General features: G+C 49.7%; 2 protein-coding genes across 7 annotated transcripts in view; both read left to right on the plus strand.

Annotated features, from left to right (window-relative positions):
* The window catches only part of LOC311221037 (phospholipid-transporting ATPase ID-like), a 69856-nt gene extending 61158 nt beyond the window's left edge, over positions 1-8698 (plus strand). For both annotated transcript variants that reach the window (XM_084304764.1, XM_084304763.1), the window contains exons 24-28: positions 154-237; positions 1036-1281; positions 2143-2281; positions 4118-4248; positions 6069-8698. In XM_084304764.1, the coding sequence (XP_084160890.1) occupies positions 154-237; positions 1036-1281; positions 2143-2281; positions 4118-4248; positions 6069-6290 (822 nt within the window). In that variant the 3' untranslated portion in view covers positions 6291-8698. The remainder of the gene's footprint in view (positions 1-153; positions 238-1035; positions 1282-2142; positions 2282-4117; positions 4249-6068) is intronic.
* Positions 8699-9388: 690 nt separating this feature from the next.
* Positions 9389-20605, plus strand: part of RUSC2 (RUN and SH3 domain containing 2) — a 53722-nt gene continuing 42505 nt past the window's right edge. For 3 of the 5 annotated variants that reach the window (XM_084304910.1, XM_084304914.1, XM_084304913.1), the window contains exon 1: positions 16413-16595. The gene's annotated coding sequence lies outside the window, so the exon portion shown is untranslated. Of the gene's footprint in view, positions 9414-16412; positions 16596-20605 lie in introns of those variants that run through there. The other 2 variants (XM_084304911.1, XM_084304912.1) reach the window with 2 other exon arrangements.

Consider the following 20605-nt stretch of genomic DNA (forward strand, 5'->3'; position numbering starts at 1 on the left):
AGAAGGATGATCAACAGCAGGTTGCCCAGGACCATGTCCAGGCAGCTTTTGAAGATCTCAAAGTAGAAATATTCCTTTTATATTTGTGTATTCTTTCGAAGAGAAGGAAAAAGAAGCCTTCTGCTAACTCCATGCTCTGTATTTTCTCTTTAGACTGTCTATGATGAGTGGTTCATTACGCTTTACAATTTGGTTTACACCTCCCTCCCGGTGCTAGGAATGAGCCTCTTTGATCAGGTACTGTTTCAATCACTGCTTGTCTCTGGGTTCTTTGAGCTGGTTCCATGACGCAAAAGCAGATGACTTTTTGGCTAGTTACTGTGATAGCCCCTCACATAGTTTCTTGCCAGTGAGACCTGAGAGCACAAAAAAAGAAAAAAAAAAAAAAAGAAAAAAAAAAAAAAGGACACATAAGGGAGGAGATTGTATATTACCCTGATCTGGCCTGAGGGTTCCAGTGCATAGTGATGTTTTTGGGTTAGGCTGTTGACTACAATAAAAGCTGGCATTGCAATACTCGCATGAGGTAGTCACGTCTTACCAGGTCTTTTCCTGAAGCTAGACAAGTGGCTTTTTTATCACCACACAGAATAGAAAATGATGCAGAACTCTGTAGATCTCCTCAGCCAGGTGTTCCAGGTTCTGCTTTTCTAGTGGAGGTCTTCCTGCAGTAATTTCATGTACATATTTTAACCTTAGTAGAAATACAGTAATAAAGGAATTTTCTATCCCTTAGCTTTCTGGAAACTCTTAGGAGAATAGGTCGTGCAGTCTGATTAAGGTGAAACATACCTTCATTTTTTTGCAACACTTACATTAATCAAATTTCTCAGTACAAGGAAGGTGAAATTCAGTATGGAAAATGTGTCCAGGTGACCTTGGGATGCAGCATGCTAGTCAGCACAACTGAATGAATTGTGTGCAAGGCCTTGTCTCATGGAAATGCACATCACAAGGACATGACAGCCTTAAGTGGTCTTGTGTGCTCTGTTGGGTGGGTGCCAGCAAATCTGATTATCTCTTCTCTGCTTTCAGGATGTGGATGATCGCTGGAGCTTGCTGTTTCCTCAGCTATATGTACCTGGCCAGCAAAACCTCTATTTTAACAAAATAGTGTTTGTCAAGTGCATGTTGCAAGGGATCTACAGTTCCCTCATTCTGTTCTTTATCCCCTATGGGGCCATGTACAATACAATGAGAAGTGATGGGAAAGCCATTGCTGACTACCAGTCCTTTGCTCTGATGGCCCAGACCTGCTTACTGATCGTGGTGTCTGTACAGGTAAGGCATCCTTGGTAAAGTTTTTAGGAATCAGTTACTGTTTTATGAAGGCAGCATCTGGAGAGACACTGATTCTGATAGCATCGTGTTTACTGCTGCCTCTTGAATTTCTGTAAAAATAAGTCTTGACATCAGATTATTCTCCTTGGTTCAACAGAACAGCAGATTTGTCTGTTCTGAAAGATCATGGTCACAGGAAGACAGTCCTTGCCTTGGGAAGCTTCATGTCACAGCAGACAAAATAGTTAAGGCTAGGAGTAGGCTAGGAGTAGAAAAGGACTCATTCCAGTTTTATGGGATCGGTTTGAAGTATAGGAGTGTCTGTCTGCTATCAGGCAGTTACTTATAGGGCCTTCATCATGGTGAGACCCCATGCATGGTGCAGATGCTAGAATTACACTTGCTGGAAGAAATAGCTAAGACTTGGAGAGAGCTACAAATTTCAGATGATACTGACAGGATGGGTGAAATTTCTCAAAAGAAAAGTAAATTGATTACACTTCCCTAGCTAACAGTTTCTGGTCTATGAGGTCTTGTATACTATTTCTCCTAACTTCCAATGCAAGATCACAGCCTGGGGTGGGAACACAAGTGTGGCTCCATTGATGAGTATCCTGTCTCCAGTACTGGCCACGAGTGAATCCTTGAGAAGAGGGCAAGAACAGGGCAAGTATAGTAATTCTTTCCTGAAATGCTCTTCCAGCATCCTATGATCTGTGGGTTGGTATTTCTTGAGTCTTGAATGAATAACACTCTTGGTGGCAGTGGTACAAAGTGAAGGACAAGATCTCTGGTGGTGTTCAAAATAAATCTGCTAAATATTTAAGGCACTGACAACTTCTGTATTGCTCTCTTTTTCAGATTGGCTTGGATACCTCGTACTGGACAGTTGTGAACCAGTTCTTCATCTGGGGCAGCCTCTCTGTTTACTTTGCTATCACCTTCACTATGTACAGTGACGGCATGTACCTGATCTTCACAGCCTCGTTTCCTTTTGTTGGTAAGCTCTTGGGCAAAACTGGATTGCACTTGGCTTAACTCTGTCAAGTATTTCTAGTATGTGTTACTGCTTCTCTGAAGGCAATAACATGCTACAGAATATATCGATTACCTTTTCTACAAGATATGCCAGGGTATTTCTGAAGGCTGATGGGAATGCTTATTTTGAATCCTATCCATCCATGTTAACATGTGCCATGTTCGCTTCCTCGCATAAGAATGCACTCATACACAGCCAGAGGACTGATGCTTTAAATAAATTTGCTGAGCTGGCTGGAACTTTTTCTGCTACACTTTTACAGTGTTTCCAGATGTCCACTTCTTACAGATATCTGGAAGCATTTAATTTGCAGAAGGATGTGTGTTCTTCTGTAAATAAGTTGACATGTTGGTATAGTATAGGAGGGCACAGAAATACAACATCCATTTAAACATGAGAAAATTACATGTGGCTATGGTGAGCCTTTGTCCAAGTTAAATGACAAATGTCCAAGAAAAAGGAAATAAGAGGGATGACCAGCTCTTTGGAGTACTGCATATGAGGTTTCTACACCTGTGCAGACTGTCTTGAGACTTTGACCAGGAGGTAGATGCAAGCTTAGCAAAGTAATTCAAATGTTTTTAATAGCTCTGTGCATCCATAGCCAATATTGATGTAGCATTGTTATGAGACTCTACTCATGAAATCCTGAAGCTTTTTGTTTCAAGTCTTGGATTGGTGTATTAATCAATACTTTTATTTCTGGATGAATTGTAAGCCAAGACTTGCTCTGCCCATTTTTACTGCAATATCAAGGTGCTTGGCCATTTTAGAAATACCTGAGGTTGCAATGTTGCCATCAGTTGTTGCAATGTATTTTCCAAGCAGATGGTCATATCCACTGTAAGATGGCTTTTAGTATTAAAAGTGCCGAGTGAGAGAAGGCAGAGTGGCTGCTCCATTTCCAAAGACAGCTGGTTAGAGACACTTGCTAGGGATATCTCTATCTGCTGCTCTGTTGGCACTACCGAGGTCAAATTAGCCATAATGCTGAGTACTATTTAATAAGATCTCAGTCTGAAGCCATGTGTAAGGGAACTGTTTCTAGTCTAGACTCAGTCAACTTGTTTACTTTAATTTCAGTGGAGTTGTAATACAGCAGAATTTGGCCAAGTGAAAAGAAAACACTCAGCAACTTTACTGCCAACAGCATCATTAAACCCCATAATGAGGGTTTTGCAGACTGTTTGCTCTATCCGACATTCCTTCAGTTTTTGGAGGAGCCAGAAGCCAGCACTTTGGTTTCAAAGAACATGGCAGTATCACGCCACCACATGGCAGATGCTCTGCACACACCCTTTAGGCCACACTGCCTGTGCATGTGCAGAGCAATGCACACTGCTCTCATAAAGGGCTGTGATCCCATCAGCTACTGGGCAGACTTCATGGGCTTTAGGAAATGCTGCAGGAGAGTAAGAAAAAAGTATTCTTCCTTGGGCAGTGACATCCTGGCAGAAGGTGAGAGGGCTGGACTGCTGCAGAAGGTCTCTTGGATGTTTACATCAGTCTTTTGGAATGATTTGACTCTTTGTAAAGAGATAAAGCACACATTCTGACATCTTATCTCTCTGAGTGGCTGCAGTTGAGTCTGAACATTGCATTCCTGTCTCAGACAGTGGTAATGATATTGCTGTCCTCTCTGCAGCATGTTGATGTCACTGTTGGAGAAGGTGTCTACTTTATATTTCGGTCCATTTGCCAAGTACTTTGGAGTCACAGTGATTGACTTATGATGTTAAAAAGGATGATGGTGAGAGGCACTACTCCTACGTTTTTAATTGTGTGTTTGTTTTTCAGGTACAGCTCGAAACACCCTCAGCCAACCCAACGTGTGGCTAGCAATCTTCCTCAGCATCGCCCTCTGTGTGCTGCCTGTGGTCGGCTTTCGATTCCTGAAAGCTCAGCTAAGGCCAACTGCCAGTGACAAAGTAAGGAAATATTCCAGTAAACCAGAAGCCCTGTTACTACCAGCTAGGCTTACTGTGGAGCCATACAGAAGGGGACTGGCATTGCTCAGAGTGCATGTTCCTGCAGGTGCAAGTGCTGCCATCCGTCTAGCTTCTAGTCCCTTGAGAAGGAGGACTGAATTTGGGTTTTGGCACAGCTCAAACCATCTGCAGCCGGGAGCAAGGCAGAGATTATTTAGATGTGGATTGGGTTGCACTGGAGCAAGGAAGCAGCACTATTTTTAGGTGCGGGGTTTAAGTGGTGAGGCTTGGTGGCAAAGGAGCAGTATATTTCAGTCCTGCCGCACAATTTTTAGCCTGGCAGAAAGCAGCCCTTTGCCCTCCACCCAGGCAGTCATGTTTGCTGTTTATTTTAATCTTTTTTTGACTTCAGAATTCACTTCATTTGTAGCCAGTAGTTATTTGCCCCTTCTGAAGCCAGCTGCCCTCCCATGCCCCAGAATTTAAGGGTGAGGCCAACAGGGCAAGGAGAGGCTGGAAGCGATGGACTGGGCAGAGAGCGCCACTCACTACAGCGAATGACCCCCTGCACAAGATCAGCATCGCCACAGCTCCCCAGGCTTCCCCTCAAACACGAGCATCTCCTAAATGCTGCTGCCACCTCGTGCTTCCTTCCTCTTCCTGCACTTAGCTGCAAGGCATGAGTGTCTCTGAGCAGAGCCTCAAGGGCGTGCTCCTCAGAGGTCGCCTTGGTCATCCTTTGGATGTCTGCAGAGCTCCCCAGGTGCTCCAGGGCTGTTGGAGAAGGAGTGAAGGGCAATGCTTGGCCCTTGCAGAGAGGTAGGTGGGTGCTAGAGAAGATCACTAGGTAGGAAAGTCCTCAGGACACAGAGGAAATTCAGATGTGCAAAAATGGGCTGAATTTACTCTTCAGCTGAGTAGAAGCTTGACGTAGCTATGGCCCAGATTGCCATCTTTTATGCATTGGGTGAGCACCTCTAGTGCAAAATCAATTATATTTTTTCCTTCCTCTGGGAAATGAACTGTCACAGGAGAAGGTTGTTTGGGTTTCCTACTGTATAGAGATCCCCTGGTGGCAGTATAAGAGGAACTTAAATACAGGCTTGACACAGACAGCCAAGTACCTACAGCATTGTCCCAGGCACAATGGACAGAGACGGGATTATCCTGAGCCACTGGCACTCAGCGTTGTCCTCCTGCCTCTGATAGCCCATTTCTGAATAGATGCCTGTCAGCAGAAGATCTTGGTGGCCATGTGGGAACAGAGAGCCTCCTACCTGCAAATAAATTGCATCATATTTCTCCCTTCTGCCAAGAGATATGAGTGTCTATTGATCATCATTCTCATCATAAAAAAGATTTTATATATTAGAGATCCCCTGTAGTAGTCTGTTTTCTGGATTAAGTAAGCCAATGCTTTGACATTTCCTTATAAATCTTGTTTTCTGGACTTTTGGCTATTGTTGTGATGACTTTCACATTTTGGATTACTTGACTGAAGCGTTTAAAAAAGCTGCAGCAATACCCCAACCGAGGCCTCACAGGGCTGTAAGGAACAATATGCTGAAATCATCCCCACCCATGTCTTACAGACGACACTCCCAGCAACGCCTTTCAGAATGAGATTTGTTTTTCCTTTTACCAGGCTGCCACCCTGTGCTGCATGTTCAGTTTCTGCTCTGCAACCCATCCTGCCATCCTCCTGCTTTGTGAATCATTTTTTGGCGTTGAACCCCTGTGTTTTTCCCCCTTTCTTCGCTCCTCTTTTGCTGTGCTTCTGAATGATGATGCATTTGTTCCATCTTATTTTCTGATGTCAGGTCCTACTCAAGATCAAAGAAGCCAAAAAGAGGCCGCCTCCACCCTCACCCAAGAGACGCCTGCGTCGGACCAGCACACGCCGCTCCGGCTATGCCTTCTCCCACCAGCATGGTTTCGGGGCGCTCATCATGTCTGGGAGAAACATGCGGCCAAAATCACCTTTTGCCACAACGGGAACATTTTCACCCAATAGTGACAAGCATAAACACAAGGGACTGTAAGAACCCAAACCAAACAAACCGAACCAAAAAGGGCTGTTGGGGGAGGAGGCTGTGCTCCCCGCAAAGCACCGAGCCCATGGCTGCCCAGAGCTCTGCCCTCTGGGCTACCAAAGCAAGAGCTTGGGCCTTTCCTTTCTCCCACATGCACTCTCTGGATTCAGCTCCTCTTCCAAAGACATGTCCTGCTCCTGGGGAAGGAGGGGCAGGGGGAAGCAAAGACACCATGTGGTATCTCAGAGGGCCTCCCTGGTTATGCTGTGGGAGGCTCCCTGAGTTTGTTTGTAACGCTACTTTTTTCTCCCCTTACATACCTCAGAGCAAAGTGACGTCCAGGCTGAGGAAGAGGCTGAATTGGCAATGTCCTTCTCATTCATGTGCCTTTGGGTCTGTCATGAATCCACTCTGGGCCTTATTACTGGGGTAACGGTATTGACCCCAGGTGTGCCTTAGGTCCAGCCACACAACCCCCAAATCAACAGTCTCTGTAATACATGTAATTCTGTAGCCTTTTAACTATTTTGTATGGAAGCACTATGGAAGGGATGAGTTTGAAGTAACCTCCTTCCAATTCAACGGTTAATTCTGTTTCTCAAAAGGAGGCCAGTGCCCCCAAACCACCCTCTTCCTGCATCTGCAGCCAGGAGTGCAAGCTCAGAGACATTCCTAGCTGGTCAAGGGACAAGGACTCAGCATTCATCAGTTTGCCTCGTCTTGTCTGCAATGCAAATCTGCTCTTGTTGTAAAAGACCTTTGTCCTCACAGCCATCTCAGGTTTTGTATCTGGGCACTAGCCATTTCATTCAGACTTAAAATAGAAGGGCAAAAGAAGTTCAGGCACCCATATAGATCAAGCCTTAAAATCCAGCGCGGAGAAGCCCGTATCATGGCTAGGGCTCATGTGAGCCTCCAGCACCAGGTGAACTTCCCACCATAACAGACTGAGGCACATGCAGTATGTGACTGGATGGAAATCATGCAAGAAATATCAGAGGCTAAGATGCTATTTCACCGCTGGCATGGGTTGTCCTGCCCTTTACTCCGCTGCTGCCGTGAGTAACGGATGAAGCGTGACCTGGTTGTCCTCTCACCCACCCTGCTGCCTGCTGTGGTCAAGTTTCAGAGGATATTAGTGAGGGCTCAGGGGCCTCTGCTGAGTTTCTCTGTGCTGGCTGGTATTTTGTTCAGGAAAGGTTCATTCATCAATCACAAGTTGCAGAGAGCAGAAGGCTCCACCAAATCCTATCAATCTGACTGCCAGCAGACGGACCTGGTGAATTGGTGGTGATCTCTAGATGCTGGGATTTGCTCACGGGTTTGTAACACCAGTACCATAACCAGCAGGGTTACTGGGTGGAAGGCCAGTGTGGAAGCATGGGGATCCGTCCCTCAGCACTGCTGAGCTGTCTAAATGGGGATATATTTATTATATTTTTTTTTGTGCAGAGGACTAAGCAGGTTTGGCTGTTATATTTTCTCATCTCCTTTATACAAATTTAGACTCTTCCCTAGTATGGAATTAGAATTTTTGCACACTAACCATCTGGTATTTAGTGGGAGCTCTCTGCCTTGAGTCTCTGAGCTATCAGTGGAGGCAGTCTATAATGGCAAGAGGCCAGCAACGTCCCCACTTCATCAGGTCTGCATACAACACCTTGCTGCCTGTGGTCCCAGTTTCGGCAGATACAGTATGAAATTGTTTAAGCCCTAATAGAAGGTTTCATCTCCCTGTGTTTAACTCTGTAAAAAAAAAAAAAAGAAAAAAAAAAAAAAAAGCAGTCTGTTGCACCTGCTGCTCTGGGAGGCTCCTTGCAAACTGCAGTATTAAATTTCAGCATAGGCAGTGCAAACTAGAGCTGGGACTGGATCCAGACTTCATCAGGCAGGAGCTGCTTGACTAGGGAAGGAACAAATTCTAATCCAGTTACCTTCCCTGCAAGGGGATACCTAAATAAAGTGAGAGCCTGAGGAAACTGCTGTGATAGTTGGTGCTTCACCTTTCCCTTTGCAGAGGCAACCATGGCTTTCTGGTTAGGATGATGTCTTTCACAGTCAGCATCTCCAGTGCTAGAGGAAAAAGGAGAGCGAGGACAGTGTGTGCAGGTAAGCAGACAACCCTGCAACACCCAGCCTGGCGTGTGGACTGAGGGCCCTGTCAAAGCTGTTCCCAGCACGTCATGCAGCAGCTTTTAATGCTGAGCAGCAGAGGCAGAGCTTTTGTTGAGGGCAAGGAAACTCTGAGACTGTGTCACTCCTGTCACAAGGTTTACATACAAAGCACCTTCTGGCTAAAGGGGATTTGCAAAGGCTGCAGAGGACATGCAGGGGCTGATGGGTCTGTTGGGGAACTTGCTCCAGCTACAACTATTTCAGTGGTTTTGACCAGATCGACATTTGAGACATATCAGCCGGCAGTGATGTTTGTCCTACATCACTCCTGATTTTATAAACTATTTTTTTGTTAATAAAAAGAGAATATTGGGATGATTGATTTGTTGCCAACCTGCTAATTGATCAGAGGTGTTTATAACCATACACGTAGGTTGTTCCTGGGTGTCCTAAGGTGGCGGGGTGGGCTGTGGGAGGATGGATCTGAGGTAACAGTGCTTTTAATGTGGTGTCCTGGCTCGGGGAACGATCGGGAAAGCAAGGAAGTTGCAGGGGACAACTCAGAGCAGCAAGACCCTAGGAAAAGCCCTGTGGGCGGTGGTCGTGCTGGAGCTGCACTTCTCTGCTATCCTGCAAGGCTGCTGTTACCAGAGGTCTCATCGTGGACGTTTTTCTGATCTTATGCTGCCAGTGCAGCCGCACAGGCCAGATTTGATCGCCTTCTGCAGCCGGATTTTCTCCGAGCAGGACGCTCTGGCAATTTTACACTCTTGCAAATAACCAAAGCAGCTAAAAGCGCTCGCAGGGGCGGGGGGGGGGGGAAGAGAGGGGGCCTCTTTCTGCTGCTTGCTTCACCCCGCGGCAGCCCCAACCTTTCGGGCAAGGATCTCCGGGACTAGAGCCTCCCCCCGGAGCTGCCCCGGGGGCGGTCACGGCTGGGGGGGCCGGGGGGGGGGCGGACAGCAGCGAGGCCCCGCCTCGGCGCCCGGCTGCAAACAGCGGAGCGGCACCGGCTGGGTGAGCGGGGCTGGGGTCCGGGGGGGTCCTGGGGGGGACGTGGGGGGTCCCGGGGGGCTGGGGATGCGAGATGTTGTGTAATGGTTAAAAGAGAGCTTGAGGAAGGCCGTTTGGTCTTTTTTTTAATTATTTTTATTTTTTTTTGGACGTCTTCTATTTGAGATATAGATCCCTCCTCCCCCCCCCCCCCCGAAAAAAAAAAAAAATCCCTGTTCTATTTATTTTTTTTTTTTTATTTTTTTTTTCTTTGTGTTATTCTGTAATACAGAGGTTTGTGCACGGCTTCTGCTGTAGCACCTGCATTCTCACTGCCCCCACGGTTTTGGGGTCAGGAAAGACAATGCTTTGATGCCAACCAGTGAGCGATACGGTTACTGCTTGTATACAGCAGCAGAGGTGGAAGGGGGGCACAGAACAGCATCTCCTCTCCCCCTCCACCCCCCCAGAATATGAGATGAAATATCACAGTGAAATATCGGTGAAATACCTGGAGGAGGCTTTAGGTATCTCCTGCTGGGCTCCTGGCAGCTCTCACCTCGTCCATCTGCATCCACACAAGGCTCTTGCACTGAGCTGTAGCCTGGAAGTCATTAATAATAAGCAGCTCCTGTGGCACGGGAGGGCGAGGGAGCGCCATGTGCTGGTACCAAGATCTCTAGTGGGTGTGATCCTCAGCAAGGAGTGTTACAAGAAGGGAGCCCTCTGAATAGTGACCCCTGCTAATTCCCAGCTGGGAACAAAGCAGGGCACATAAGGGACCTTGTGGGTACCTTTGGGCGGAGGTGCTGTGTCCTGTAACCCCTTCAGAGCACTGATAAAACTCATCCTAAAAAACCAGCTGTGCCAGATGTAAGCAGGAAGGCTTCCTCTTCAGATGCTTGATTTTTTCCCCTTCTCATTTTCAGCCTAAATGTGTTCACAGCACATTTATTCTCTTGTTGTTGTGCCAGCATTATCCTTTTGCTTCAGCAGTTTTGTTTGTCTCCCGTGATATATTTAGAGAGCAATCCTATACGCTCTCTGCCTACATTTGGCTAGGCTAAACAAGCCAGGCTCTTAAGTTTCTTCTTGTTTGATAGGTTTTCTCTTTCCCCCAGGCCCTTTATGCACCTGTTCATTTGAGTTTATCATTTTTAAATGTGGATGACCAGATTTGTTTTGTATGATGCTCCTGTCACCAGTGCCTGTACAATTGTGCTGATGGCTCACTGCCTTGTCTAGCCTGCATTTGCTTTTCTTATGTCCACATCATCTCCGCAATCCCCCGGGCAGTTAGTGGTTATTATTCTGAGCTTTGCTGTCGATATGCACAGTTATCCAGCTCTGTCCTTGCAGCGAAGCTCTTGCTCAGGCAAACTAATACCACACGACATGGGGAGAATGAAGCTTGAAAATGCACCTTTCCTTCAACACGTACTTTTTGAACAGATATAAATCTTCGTGTTCTGACTTTGTAAGCATGTTGTTTATTGCAAAGGGAAGAACACTGGCTCCAGTCCATGTCGGTGCCTCTGTGGGGAGATTTAACCTGGGATGCAGTGGCAGAGGGATGCCCATTTGGGACAGCCTCATGGTGCTCAGGACTGGGTGCTTTGGACAGAGGCCCCTGGTAAGGCCACGTTCCTGTGCATCCATCCATCTCGGGTACCCAGCACCCAGAGTTTGGATGAAGTCAAGGTATTAGGTAAATAAACACTTCTTGTCTCTTGCTGCCTCACGTCTGATAATGTGGGCAGGAGCTGCAGTCATCACAGTGTAAGTCTGTGCATGCTTTAAACTGATGTCCTCAGGGGTTTCTCTGCGAGCCTGGTAAGGGCTTTATCTGCACCTGCTGATGTTTCGGCCACTGTGAACATGCTGGGGTGAGGGATCTGTCATTCCTCCTAATAAAGGCAAGTTCCTGGCCTCAGACCCCTGCCCAGGAGCAGGTTTCGGTGCTCTGGACTGGGTTCCTGAAGTGGCTGTGGTATAGGGCTCAGAAGAAGGGCACAGAGCTGTTCTGACCAGGCTTGATGCAAGAACACCGCTGGCCATAGCTGCAGCTCAGCTGCCGTTCATTTTTCCCAGAGCTCTCCTGCTGCTGTCCTACTTTTTATAATTCGCCCAGAAGCAGAGGATGTTTTTTTCTCTCTGGCTGGTGCTGTGAAGGAGCATCCTCTCCTGTGGCTCCCAGTGTGAAGGGAAGTGGTTCTCATCCCCCCGTCTCCTTGCTCATGCTGGATGGAGCTGCTGCACCGAGCCTTTCTGTGCAGGGCCGAGCCCTCTGCCAGACCCCGGGGCTATAAATGGACCCGGCCTCTTCCACGCCCTCCCAGCACCACGAGATGCTGCGGGAAATCGGAGCGGGGCCAGGCTTCCTCTGAATTAGGAAAACAAACCTTCCTACTGCTGCCTCGTGGCAAGACCTCTGTCGGTTTGGGCTTCGGGGGCAGCTGTCTGTGCCTCCAGGAGGGCAGTGCTGCCGAGCTGGAGGTCTGCACTGCGAGGGCAGGTGGTCCCCGACCTACATGCCACGCTGGGGCAGACCTGGACGCGCTGTCACCCCCGGCCACCCCGTGCAGAGCACTGCAGATGTCTGTCTGATCCCAGTGCTGTGTCCCAAGGGAAGGCCAGTGGTACTGCTGCTGCCTGCATCCTGCTTCCACATTGTATTAGGCACTTAATAAAAGAAGCCTGGCTTCTTTCATAAACCCCTGTTTGTCTCCCTTAGCTTTGGGATTTACAACACAGGTCCTGGGATCTTTGAGCCTTGTGTCTCTCCTGCGAGGCGGGGAGGATCAGCGCCGCCTTGTTCCACAGGCGCAAGGCCCAGGAGCGCGCAGAGCAAGGTGACTCGGGAAGACAGTAGCTGCCCTGAATCTTAAACAGAAGTCTTTGTGTCAGCTTGAGCAGAGTGCTACCCCCCGCCAGGCCGTTCATTCCATGCAGAGTGCAGGTCTGTATTTAGAAAACTAATTTGTAGCCTCATGTTTAAGAAGCGGAGTCTGACAGTCTCCCAGCTGATGTGCTTCAGAGAGGCTGCTGGGCCAGGTCCCTGCCTGCTGGCCTTTCACTGAGCGGTGGTTTTGCATCCTTTGGGCTTGGCAACACCTAGAGGCTGCCTTACCTGCTGGCTATTGAGTCCTCAGCAACCTGCAGGCTGTGGTTAAGGGAACATTTAATATTCAAAAGGTGTGAGCCTGGTTTGTGGCTGCCAGCGCCTGCAGTTCTGCTTCTGGTTCAGTTTCTGCTGGGGCAGCAGATGCTGTCTGACACCTTTGACTGCGCAGGGTGCCTGGCTCCGTGTGTTTCTTGCTCTGCAGTGGCTGGGTTGTGCTGCAGATTGAGTGGGCTGGCAGAGCAGGTGTGCAGGGAGCAGTACGTCTGCTCTCTTTTCAAGTGAGCTGCACGATGTCATAACCCAGCCCTCTCACAGGGCTTATGGTTTGCTAAAACCTCCTTTCTGTCTCTCTGCTGGGATGGCAGACAAAATTTTGCAGGGCTGGGGCGTAGAGGGGGTGCTTCCTCCAGCCTTTCCCCACTCCAGCAAGCTGCTGTGGCAAGGATATCTCTGCGGAATCAATGAAATTAAGTTATTGCGTGTAGATGGAGCTGCCTGATGTTGTTTCCTGTGGTTAGCTCTGCTGAAGCTGGGCCAGGCAGCAGATCCTGTGGGTTTGCCAGCTCGACTTGGAGCACTTCAGGGGAAGCTTGGCTGGGAGGAGTTTTTTCTGCTTGCTCTGTCCCTCCCAGATGTTCAGCGAGGCTGCTTCCTCCACCTCTGCTTGGCCTCACGCAACCTGCCTTCTGCTGAACGCATAATTCCCAGTTCTTCACCAAAGGATACTTGCAAAGGTGTTTCCTGAGTATAGGTCTCTGTTCCTCTGATTTTGGAGCAAGAAGCCTAGTTGGGGTTTTGCTTGTGATAGCTGCTGCTCATCCAAAGCCCACAGTTTCTCCCTATCTTCCTATTCTTCTGTGTGCTTGCCTGGACTGGGAATATTGGTTTCCATATCTTGTGTCCGGGGTTGGTATGTATTGAGCATCTTCACAGTCCTTACACCTTGTGCTGGGCTCTGCTCTTCTACTGAACACTCAGTGGAGCCAGGGAGGGCAGCGTGTGTCCTCCTCAAGACCTGTCTGAACCATCTCGTGCCATGGATAATCACAGAATCACAGAATTTCTAGGTTGGAAGAGACCTCAAGATCATCGAGTCCAACCTCTGACCTAACGCTAACAGTCCCCACTAAACCATATCCCTAAGCTCTACATCTAAACATCTTTTGAAGACTTCCAGGGATGGTGACTCCACCACTTCCCTGGGCAGCCTGTTCCAATGCCTCACGACCCTTTCAGTAAAGAAGTTCTTCCTAACATCTAACCTAAAACTCCCCTGGCTCAACTTAAGCCCATTCCCCCTCTTCCTGTCACCAGGCACGTGGGAGAACAGACCAACCCCCACCTCGCTGCAGCCTCCTTTAAGGTATCTGTAGAGAGTGATAAGGTCGCCCCTGAGCCTCCTCTTCTCCAGGCTGAACAAGCCCAGCTCCCTCAGCCGCTCCTCGTAGGACTTGTTCTCCAGGCCCCTCACCAGCTTCATCGCCCTTCTCTGCACCCATTCACAAATGCTCTGCTGACACCACTATCTCTGCCTGGGCCAGGCTGTAAAGGCTGTTTTTGAAGGACACTGCCTTAGGATGCCATCAGCCTGTCTGCTAAAACAACTACTTTGAGATTTCAGAATTTTCTGCTTAAAAAACTGCACAAGCACCATGGTAGTTTATCTCATGGGTGACTCACTGGTGTCCTTTGCAAGCAGAACTTCGTGTTGGCTGGTGTCACGGTGGCTGGTTCAAACCACACCTGGGTCCCCCACAAGTGCCAGGGCAAAAAAAAAAAAAAGGTTCAGATGGCAGCGTGTGAGCACGGATTTGGTGTGCTGGGATGAGGAGCGTGGCCATCCTACTGCTGCCACGGTTGTGCTGCCACACACATGGCTTTGAGTTTCTGCCTGGTAAAGCCTGTGGTGTGTCCGTCAGGTGTCTGCAATGGGGTGAGGGGCTGGGAGGGTCAGAGCAGAGCATGAACCAGCAGTTAGCATCAGAGCAGTACCATGCAAAGCTCCACAGTTCCCTGCACCAGGCCACAGTGGGGGATCCCAGTGAGATGGGGCAGCACAGGCTGCTAGAAATACCTTCCTGGTGACGTGCTACCTGCTGCAGTCCTCTGCTGGCTCCCTCTGTCAGGCTGGGAGCCAGTCTGCCCCGCTCCACCGTGGTCTCCAGTCTATCAGAGGAAGGGCAACGCCTGTCTGTGCCTTTTCCTGTCACTCCTTTCCTCTGTCACTGCTCTGCAGGGAAGGCAGAGGCGGAGGAGCGATTTCTGGCTGGGGTGGTGGGAGTCCTGGTGGTGCCTTTGGCTGGAGGAGCTGGTGGCAGCAACACCCGCAGCCTTTGCCTTGGGGAGCCACATAGGTCTCAGTTTGCCCTGCAGCACAGCAGTGCTTTTGCCCTGGAAGAAGCTGGGATGGATTTGGTAATGCTCGTGTCTCAGCCAAGCCGAGCTGATGTCCCTGGAGCAATGCTTCTCCCAGAGGATGCCACAATGATTTATGTCAAAGCAGGGGGTATGATACTGCATCATTGCACAGTGACTGCTGAGTCCCAGCCTTGGTTCCTTCCCTCCCTTCCTCCTCCTAGGGGAGGGACCTCACACTGCAAATTTTCTAATATCTTTCTTTTTTTTTTTTTTTTTTTTTTTTTTAGCAAATCTGAAAGCACTTGCAGATGGAAGAGACTGGTGCAGGCACAGCAGTGTGCCAGGCAGGGCTGTGGCTGTTACAGAGAGCACACCAGCTTAGCCAGCCACTGCTGCCCAACCAGGAGAGGAGCGAGGTGATGGCTCCTATCTCTGTTCCCATGGGCTTCTGGTTAGGATCTGATTTATGTCCTGATGGAACAAAGTCTGGATTCTTCCAGCCTCGTCTTCATATAGTGCTGGGTGTTTGTGTTATCCATCTAAATATCCAGCCCTACAGAAAGGGCAAAGAGCAGGCTTGTGAACTCCTCCATCTTTTCCAAGTTGTGTTGTAATTTCCTCCACCATCTCAGTAGTAAATATCTCCAGCCTCCCTCCACTGAGAACTGGGAAGGGCTGGAAATGCACTGCCTTGCTAATGGCAGAATGCCTGAGATGCTCCTTTTAGGAGCACTAGCAGGAGCTGCTGTTATTTTGCTGCTCACCCCACTGAAAACTTACCAAACCAATGTTTTGTTTCTGTGGAAGCTGGCTGAGGCTGTAGAAAAAGCAACCAGACAGCAATGGTCATGCAATTTTTGTCTGTTGTTCAGCTTGTTGCAGGTGGATTCTTAGCTGCCAAAGCCTGAGTCTGGCATCACAGCAAGATGGAGATTTGGGGGAAGCTGGACGTGGAACTGAGTCACAATTTTACTTCTGCCTAATTCTTGTAAAGAGCTGAATGCAAATCTATGCACTCCAACGTTTGTGCCTCTTTCAGTGGGCCACATAAAGAGTTTAAAGCCCCTGTAGCGTTGCCCAGCTCCCTGCTCCCCGCAGAGAGAGAGAGAAAAAAAAAAAAAAAAAAAAAAGAAAAAAGAAAAAAAAAAGCCTCTTGGCAGCCTCAAGCTGTTTTTAAACGAGACAAATGCCTGGGGTGCCTGTCTGCCAGAGCCTCCAGCCTGTACATCGAGTCCCTTTTTAGCATGCTTCTCCCTGCCTCTATATCTGGCTCTGGTTCCTTGCTTGGGGAACGTGACCTCATCATTGTTTTGGTATTTCCAGTGATTCAGCCCGGTCTGGGGCAGGGAGGAGTCGATCCTGGGGCGGGCGGGCGGGTGCTTGCACGTTGCTGGAATTCCAGCATGGTGCAGCCCCAGCCCTTCCGCTGCCTTGACAGCTCTTCTCCAGCCCTCAGCTGATACTCTGCATTCCTGCCTGGCAGATGGCCTGGGCACAGCTGGGAGAGGCACCCCAGCTCCTGCTTTCGGGGCCGATGGGGATCTTTGCTGCCTACATGTCTTGGTGAGGGCGAAGGAAGCTGAGAGCAGTGGTGTGTGCGCCTGGGAAAGCCACAAGGAGCCTGCTTTAGGGGTGGAAAATGAGCTTTGCAGAATGCTTGTAACTATTTCCAGGCTGCAAGCGTCCCGTGATGAACTTAACTTCACAACGGCTGCAGGAGCTTGGTAAGTGTTATGGTGCTTCTTTCACAGGCGGGGAAACTGAGGCACGGGACGGGGTGGTGGTCTGCTTGAGATCTTACACAACTAGAGCTGGGAAAGTAAACTCCCACGAAGCGATGCTGACCGTGCCTGTCCTCTCTGGTACTGCCTGGATTCCTCCAGCGACCGTGGGCAGCAGGTCAGACCAAGGTGGAGCAGTGCTTGTAGGGAGGAGCAGCTTCCAAGGCAAAACGAGGCCAGGCTGTGCAGATGCCTAAACCCCATCTTCTGTGGGTATCACCTTCCTGAAGGCAAAGGGGAGAGCTTGCAGCCAGTATTCCCCAGCCGAGGTCAGTGGTCGTGGCAGGCTGTGGGTGCTGCGGGGCTATCACTTGTGCCTCGGCAGGACTGCAGTTGCTGCCGATGCTGTAAGCCGTACTGCAGCTTTGATCTAAACACTCTCAGCTGCTTTATTTGAGCCTGGGTTGTTGTGAATGGTTTTAAAACTGTTTGGGACTATCCAGAGGTTAGCCATTCACTGGCTGAGACCACTTCAGCTGCATAAGCCACTTGGTTGAAGACATGGCTTCGGTGTTGTCTTGCTTAGCAGTGAGCCAGTCTGTCACTGTGCAGGAATAAATCATGAAGGCTCATCATGTTTGGAGAGGCAGCATCTTTGGGGAGCCCCTATTGATGAACAGGTCCTTGAAGACCCAGTCCTGTCTTCAGTTTGTTTCTGACAGACTTGGGGATTGGCACCTGGCACCAGATCTACTGTTGTTACGTCATGAAGTTTTCCCTTTATTTTTGTGCAAGAGCATGCCAGAGCTGGGAGAGCATCCCATCCCAAACACAGCTGGGCTGTGCCGTGGTGGAGGGGAAAAGCACAAAGCACCTTGCTCACTGTAGCCTGGGGAAGAGATATCAGCAGGTGCAGAGCAAGGAGTTTTAACCTCAACAACTGTCCTTCCCCTGTTTACTGGGGACAGGAGACAGCAGGTGATGCAGCCAGGCTGCTCTCGTCAATAGGGAATATTTTGGGCTGACTTAATGCCTGGCTAGCTGGGCCATGCTTGTAGGCATCACCAGCACATAGACCTGTTACACTGGGGTCCCTGTGCCCTCCTTACAGCTAGGTTAACAGTATTCACCGATGTGATTGACCTAAGTCAGCTGTTTTCAACCTTCTTCTTTTGAGGCTAGATGGTATTTTTTTCAGAGGAGATCTCCCCAGCCTTTACAGCATACCCATCAGTTGCTACCGAACTCTGTGGGCTCCCTGTTCTTTGTCACTGGTGACTCCCAGAGGTCCCTGATGTGAGCTGTGTGCCTGTCTGGCATCAGGCGTACTGAAAATAGGCTGTGCCCGCTGTGGTATGCACCCTGAAACAGTTCCTGCTCAGCCTCTTGCTGAGGTCTTTTAGTGGGTGGTAGCTGAAACCTGCTAAACCCCTCTACTGCAGTTTCCAGCTGTGGGGACAAAAAGCAAAGCCCCCAAACCCCGTGACACATTGCTGCTTTGCTGAGCTGGTCCCTATCCTCCCCATCTTCCTTATCTGGTCCAAGCTGCAATCCGGTTGATAAATTACCCTGAAATGGGAGGGAAAAGAAGAATCCTAGCAGGAGGTGCCAGAGGCAGTGAACTGGGTAAATCCCAGTGACTGGGGAGCCCCTATGCATGGGGAGATGGACAGTGAGGGTGGACTGCTGCCCCACAAGCTGGCCTCACACACACACACAGATGGAGCAATGCTTTTCTTCCCAGCCATGATGTGCCACTGGAGCAGCATGTGCCAAGGAGGTGTGGGGCTGGAGTATCTCGTGTTGGGTGTAGGGTGGAAAACTGTGTTCCTGCTAGCAGTTGCTGTGCCTGGAGTTGTAGGATCATGGAGCTGGGCGTCCCCATGTCCAGCAGCTGCCCTCCCATCCCGCTGCGGGAGCAGGCCGGCAGTGGGGTCAGCGGCACAGCCCCATCACACTGCCTTCTTTCTGAGCTCGCTGTAAATGGCTCTCTGTAACACGAGCCGCATTGCTGCCGTAGTCCTCTCCAGAGGGCATCTGTATTTACACTGGGGCTTTCATTAGCAATCCGGCTCTTGCATGGCCGGCAGCCCGCAGCCCTCACTCGTCTCTCCTGCCCAGTTGCTCAGGGAGCAAGACGAGCACCCTGGCACCTCTGTCCCCGAGGAGAGGCAGGTGACTGGTGGCTGGAGGAGTCCCTGAGCCAGCTCCTGCCTGGAAGAAGCATGTTGTCAGTGCGCCCCACCATCCTGCAGCAACAGGGGGGGCTGCCTGCGGAGTTTCCCCCCAGCCAGGCTCACTGATCCCCAGGACAGCGTGGGGACAAGCTGTGTTTGCTTTGGATGATCGCTGGCTCGGTGTGCTGTGTTCCTCCTGCTGCTCTCATGCAGTTGCTGCCGTGCCCGACTCCCGGCCACAGCGAGCTGAGCCTGACATCTGGGGAGATTGTGTCTGGCAAGGTAGGAGCTGATCCCTTCCAGCTGCTCTGCTAAAAGGGGTGTGATCTGTCCTGTCCCACCTGGAGAGAGTGCTCCAAGGAGCAGTGCATATCTGGTTTGATTCTGTATTCTGCTGTGGCTCTGATGACCAGGCGGTATGCTGCTACACGGGAACAAAACGCATACATCCACCTTGTTTTTACCTATACACTGGAAAATCAAACCCTGTCTCCCTTTTTGCTCCAGCATGGTGTTCTGATACCCCAGAGCCTGTCTCTCTTCTCTCTTCCTGTGCTGCACCCTGTGCATTTTCTACAAGTCGTGTCACCTGCTTCTCCAGGTGACAGTAGGGTCACTTTGGAAGTAGGGAGCAGTCTGGATGTGTCCTGGGAGAAGGGCAGAGGGAGAAGAGACTCACAGAAGACACAAACCAAGGAATTTCAGTAGGCATGGAAATGGCAAGAGAGAAGCAAATCTTCTAGAATAACCATATAAAATTAGACAAGGGAAGAGCCTCCTTTCCCTGAATAGTCTCAAAAGGGTATCTTCTTTTTCCTTTAGTCACTGAAGGTGGTGTGCTTTGCTATGGAAAGGCCTGAGGCTGCTGTTGTCCCTGGGGGCCTTCTGCAGGTGATGCTTTCCTTCTGAGGACTGACCCGAGTAACAAAACCTGTTTTAGGGCCCCCTGCACCCCCAGTTCCTAACAGTTGAGGAGGGGAGGGGGGGGGGCTTCCAACCTTCCCTCCTTTGCGCACCCTGCTCTGCTGCCAGTGGGTGTATAAATAGTGCCCACAGCATACTATTTTGGTGACAAGCTTCTCGCAGGATTCATCCAAAGAGGTATGTGCACAAGTGTTAAAAATAACGCTAAGCCCTGCCCAAATGCTGGCGTCGGTTCGGGGATGGTGTTTTGGGGCTCTTCATAGAGAGCCCTGGCTCCTGGGTGGGTGCAGCAGAGGGGGGCCAGCAGGGCTCCTGCTGCTTCCCTGTCCTTGCTGCCGTGCTGACCACAGGGGATGCTGACCTTCAGCAGATCTGCTGTTCCCCAAGAGGATGTGAGACTTGCACTTCTAATTAGGCTATTTGCTACAGAGCTTTCCCTGCATGTCCTGTGCATTATCTCTGGGTCTAATGGCAGGCACAATATCAGGAGGAGATGCCAGGAGGGGTTAACCTGCTGCCAGCTGCCTGCCACTGTCCAGATCTAGCTGCTCCTCCAATGTCTTGTGCCATAGCAGTGGCATATGTAGGCATTCTGGCCCTATATTAGGCTTATGCTGAGCTGGAGATTGGTTTAGTTGTAGAAGGCATATTAAATTATGTCGAATTATGTCTATATGTAGAATTAACATCTATAGCTCGGACATCCTTGCTATCCATATAACCACGAAAAATAATTGCAAAATTCTGCCCTTTTAATGGGCTGGTTGGTGCCTCTAACTGGAAACCAGACCCGTCTGCAGAGACTGCAGAGATTCTGGGGAGCTGTGCTCCTGGGGCTATGTAAGAGCTCCCCATCCCACTGGGGAGCTGAGAGCTGCAGTTTGTTACCCTCAGGCTGGGTTTTGCCTGTTG

The sequence above is a fragment of the Netta rufina genome (assembly GCF_964035555.1).
Source record: "Netta rufina genome assembly, chromosome: Z".
NCBI classification, from domain to species: domain Eukaryota; kingdom Metazoa; phylum Chordata; class Aves; order Anseriformes; family Anatidae; genus Netta; species Netta rufina.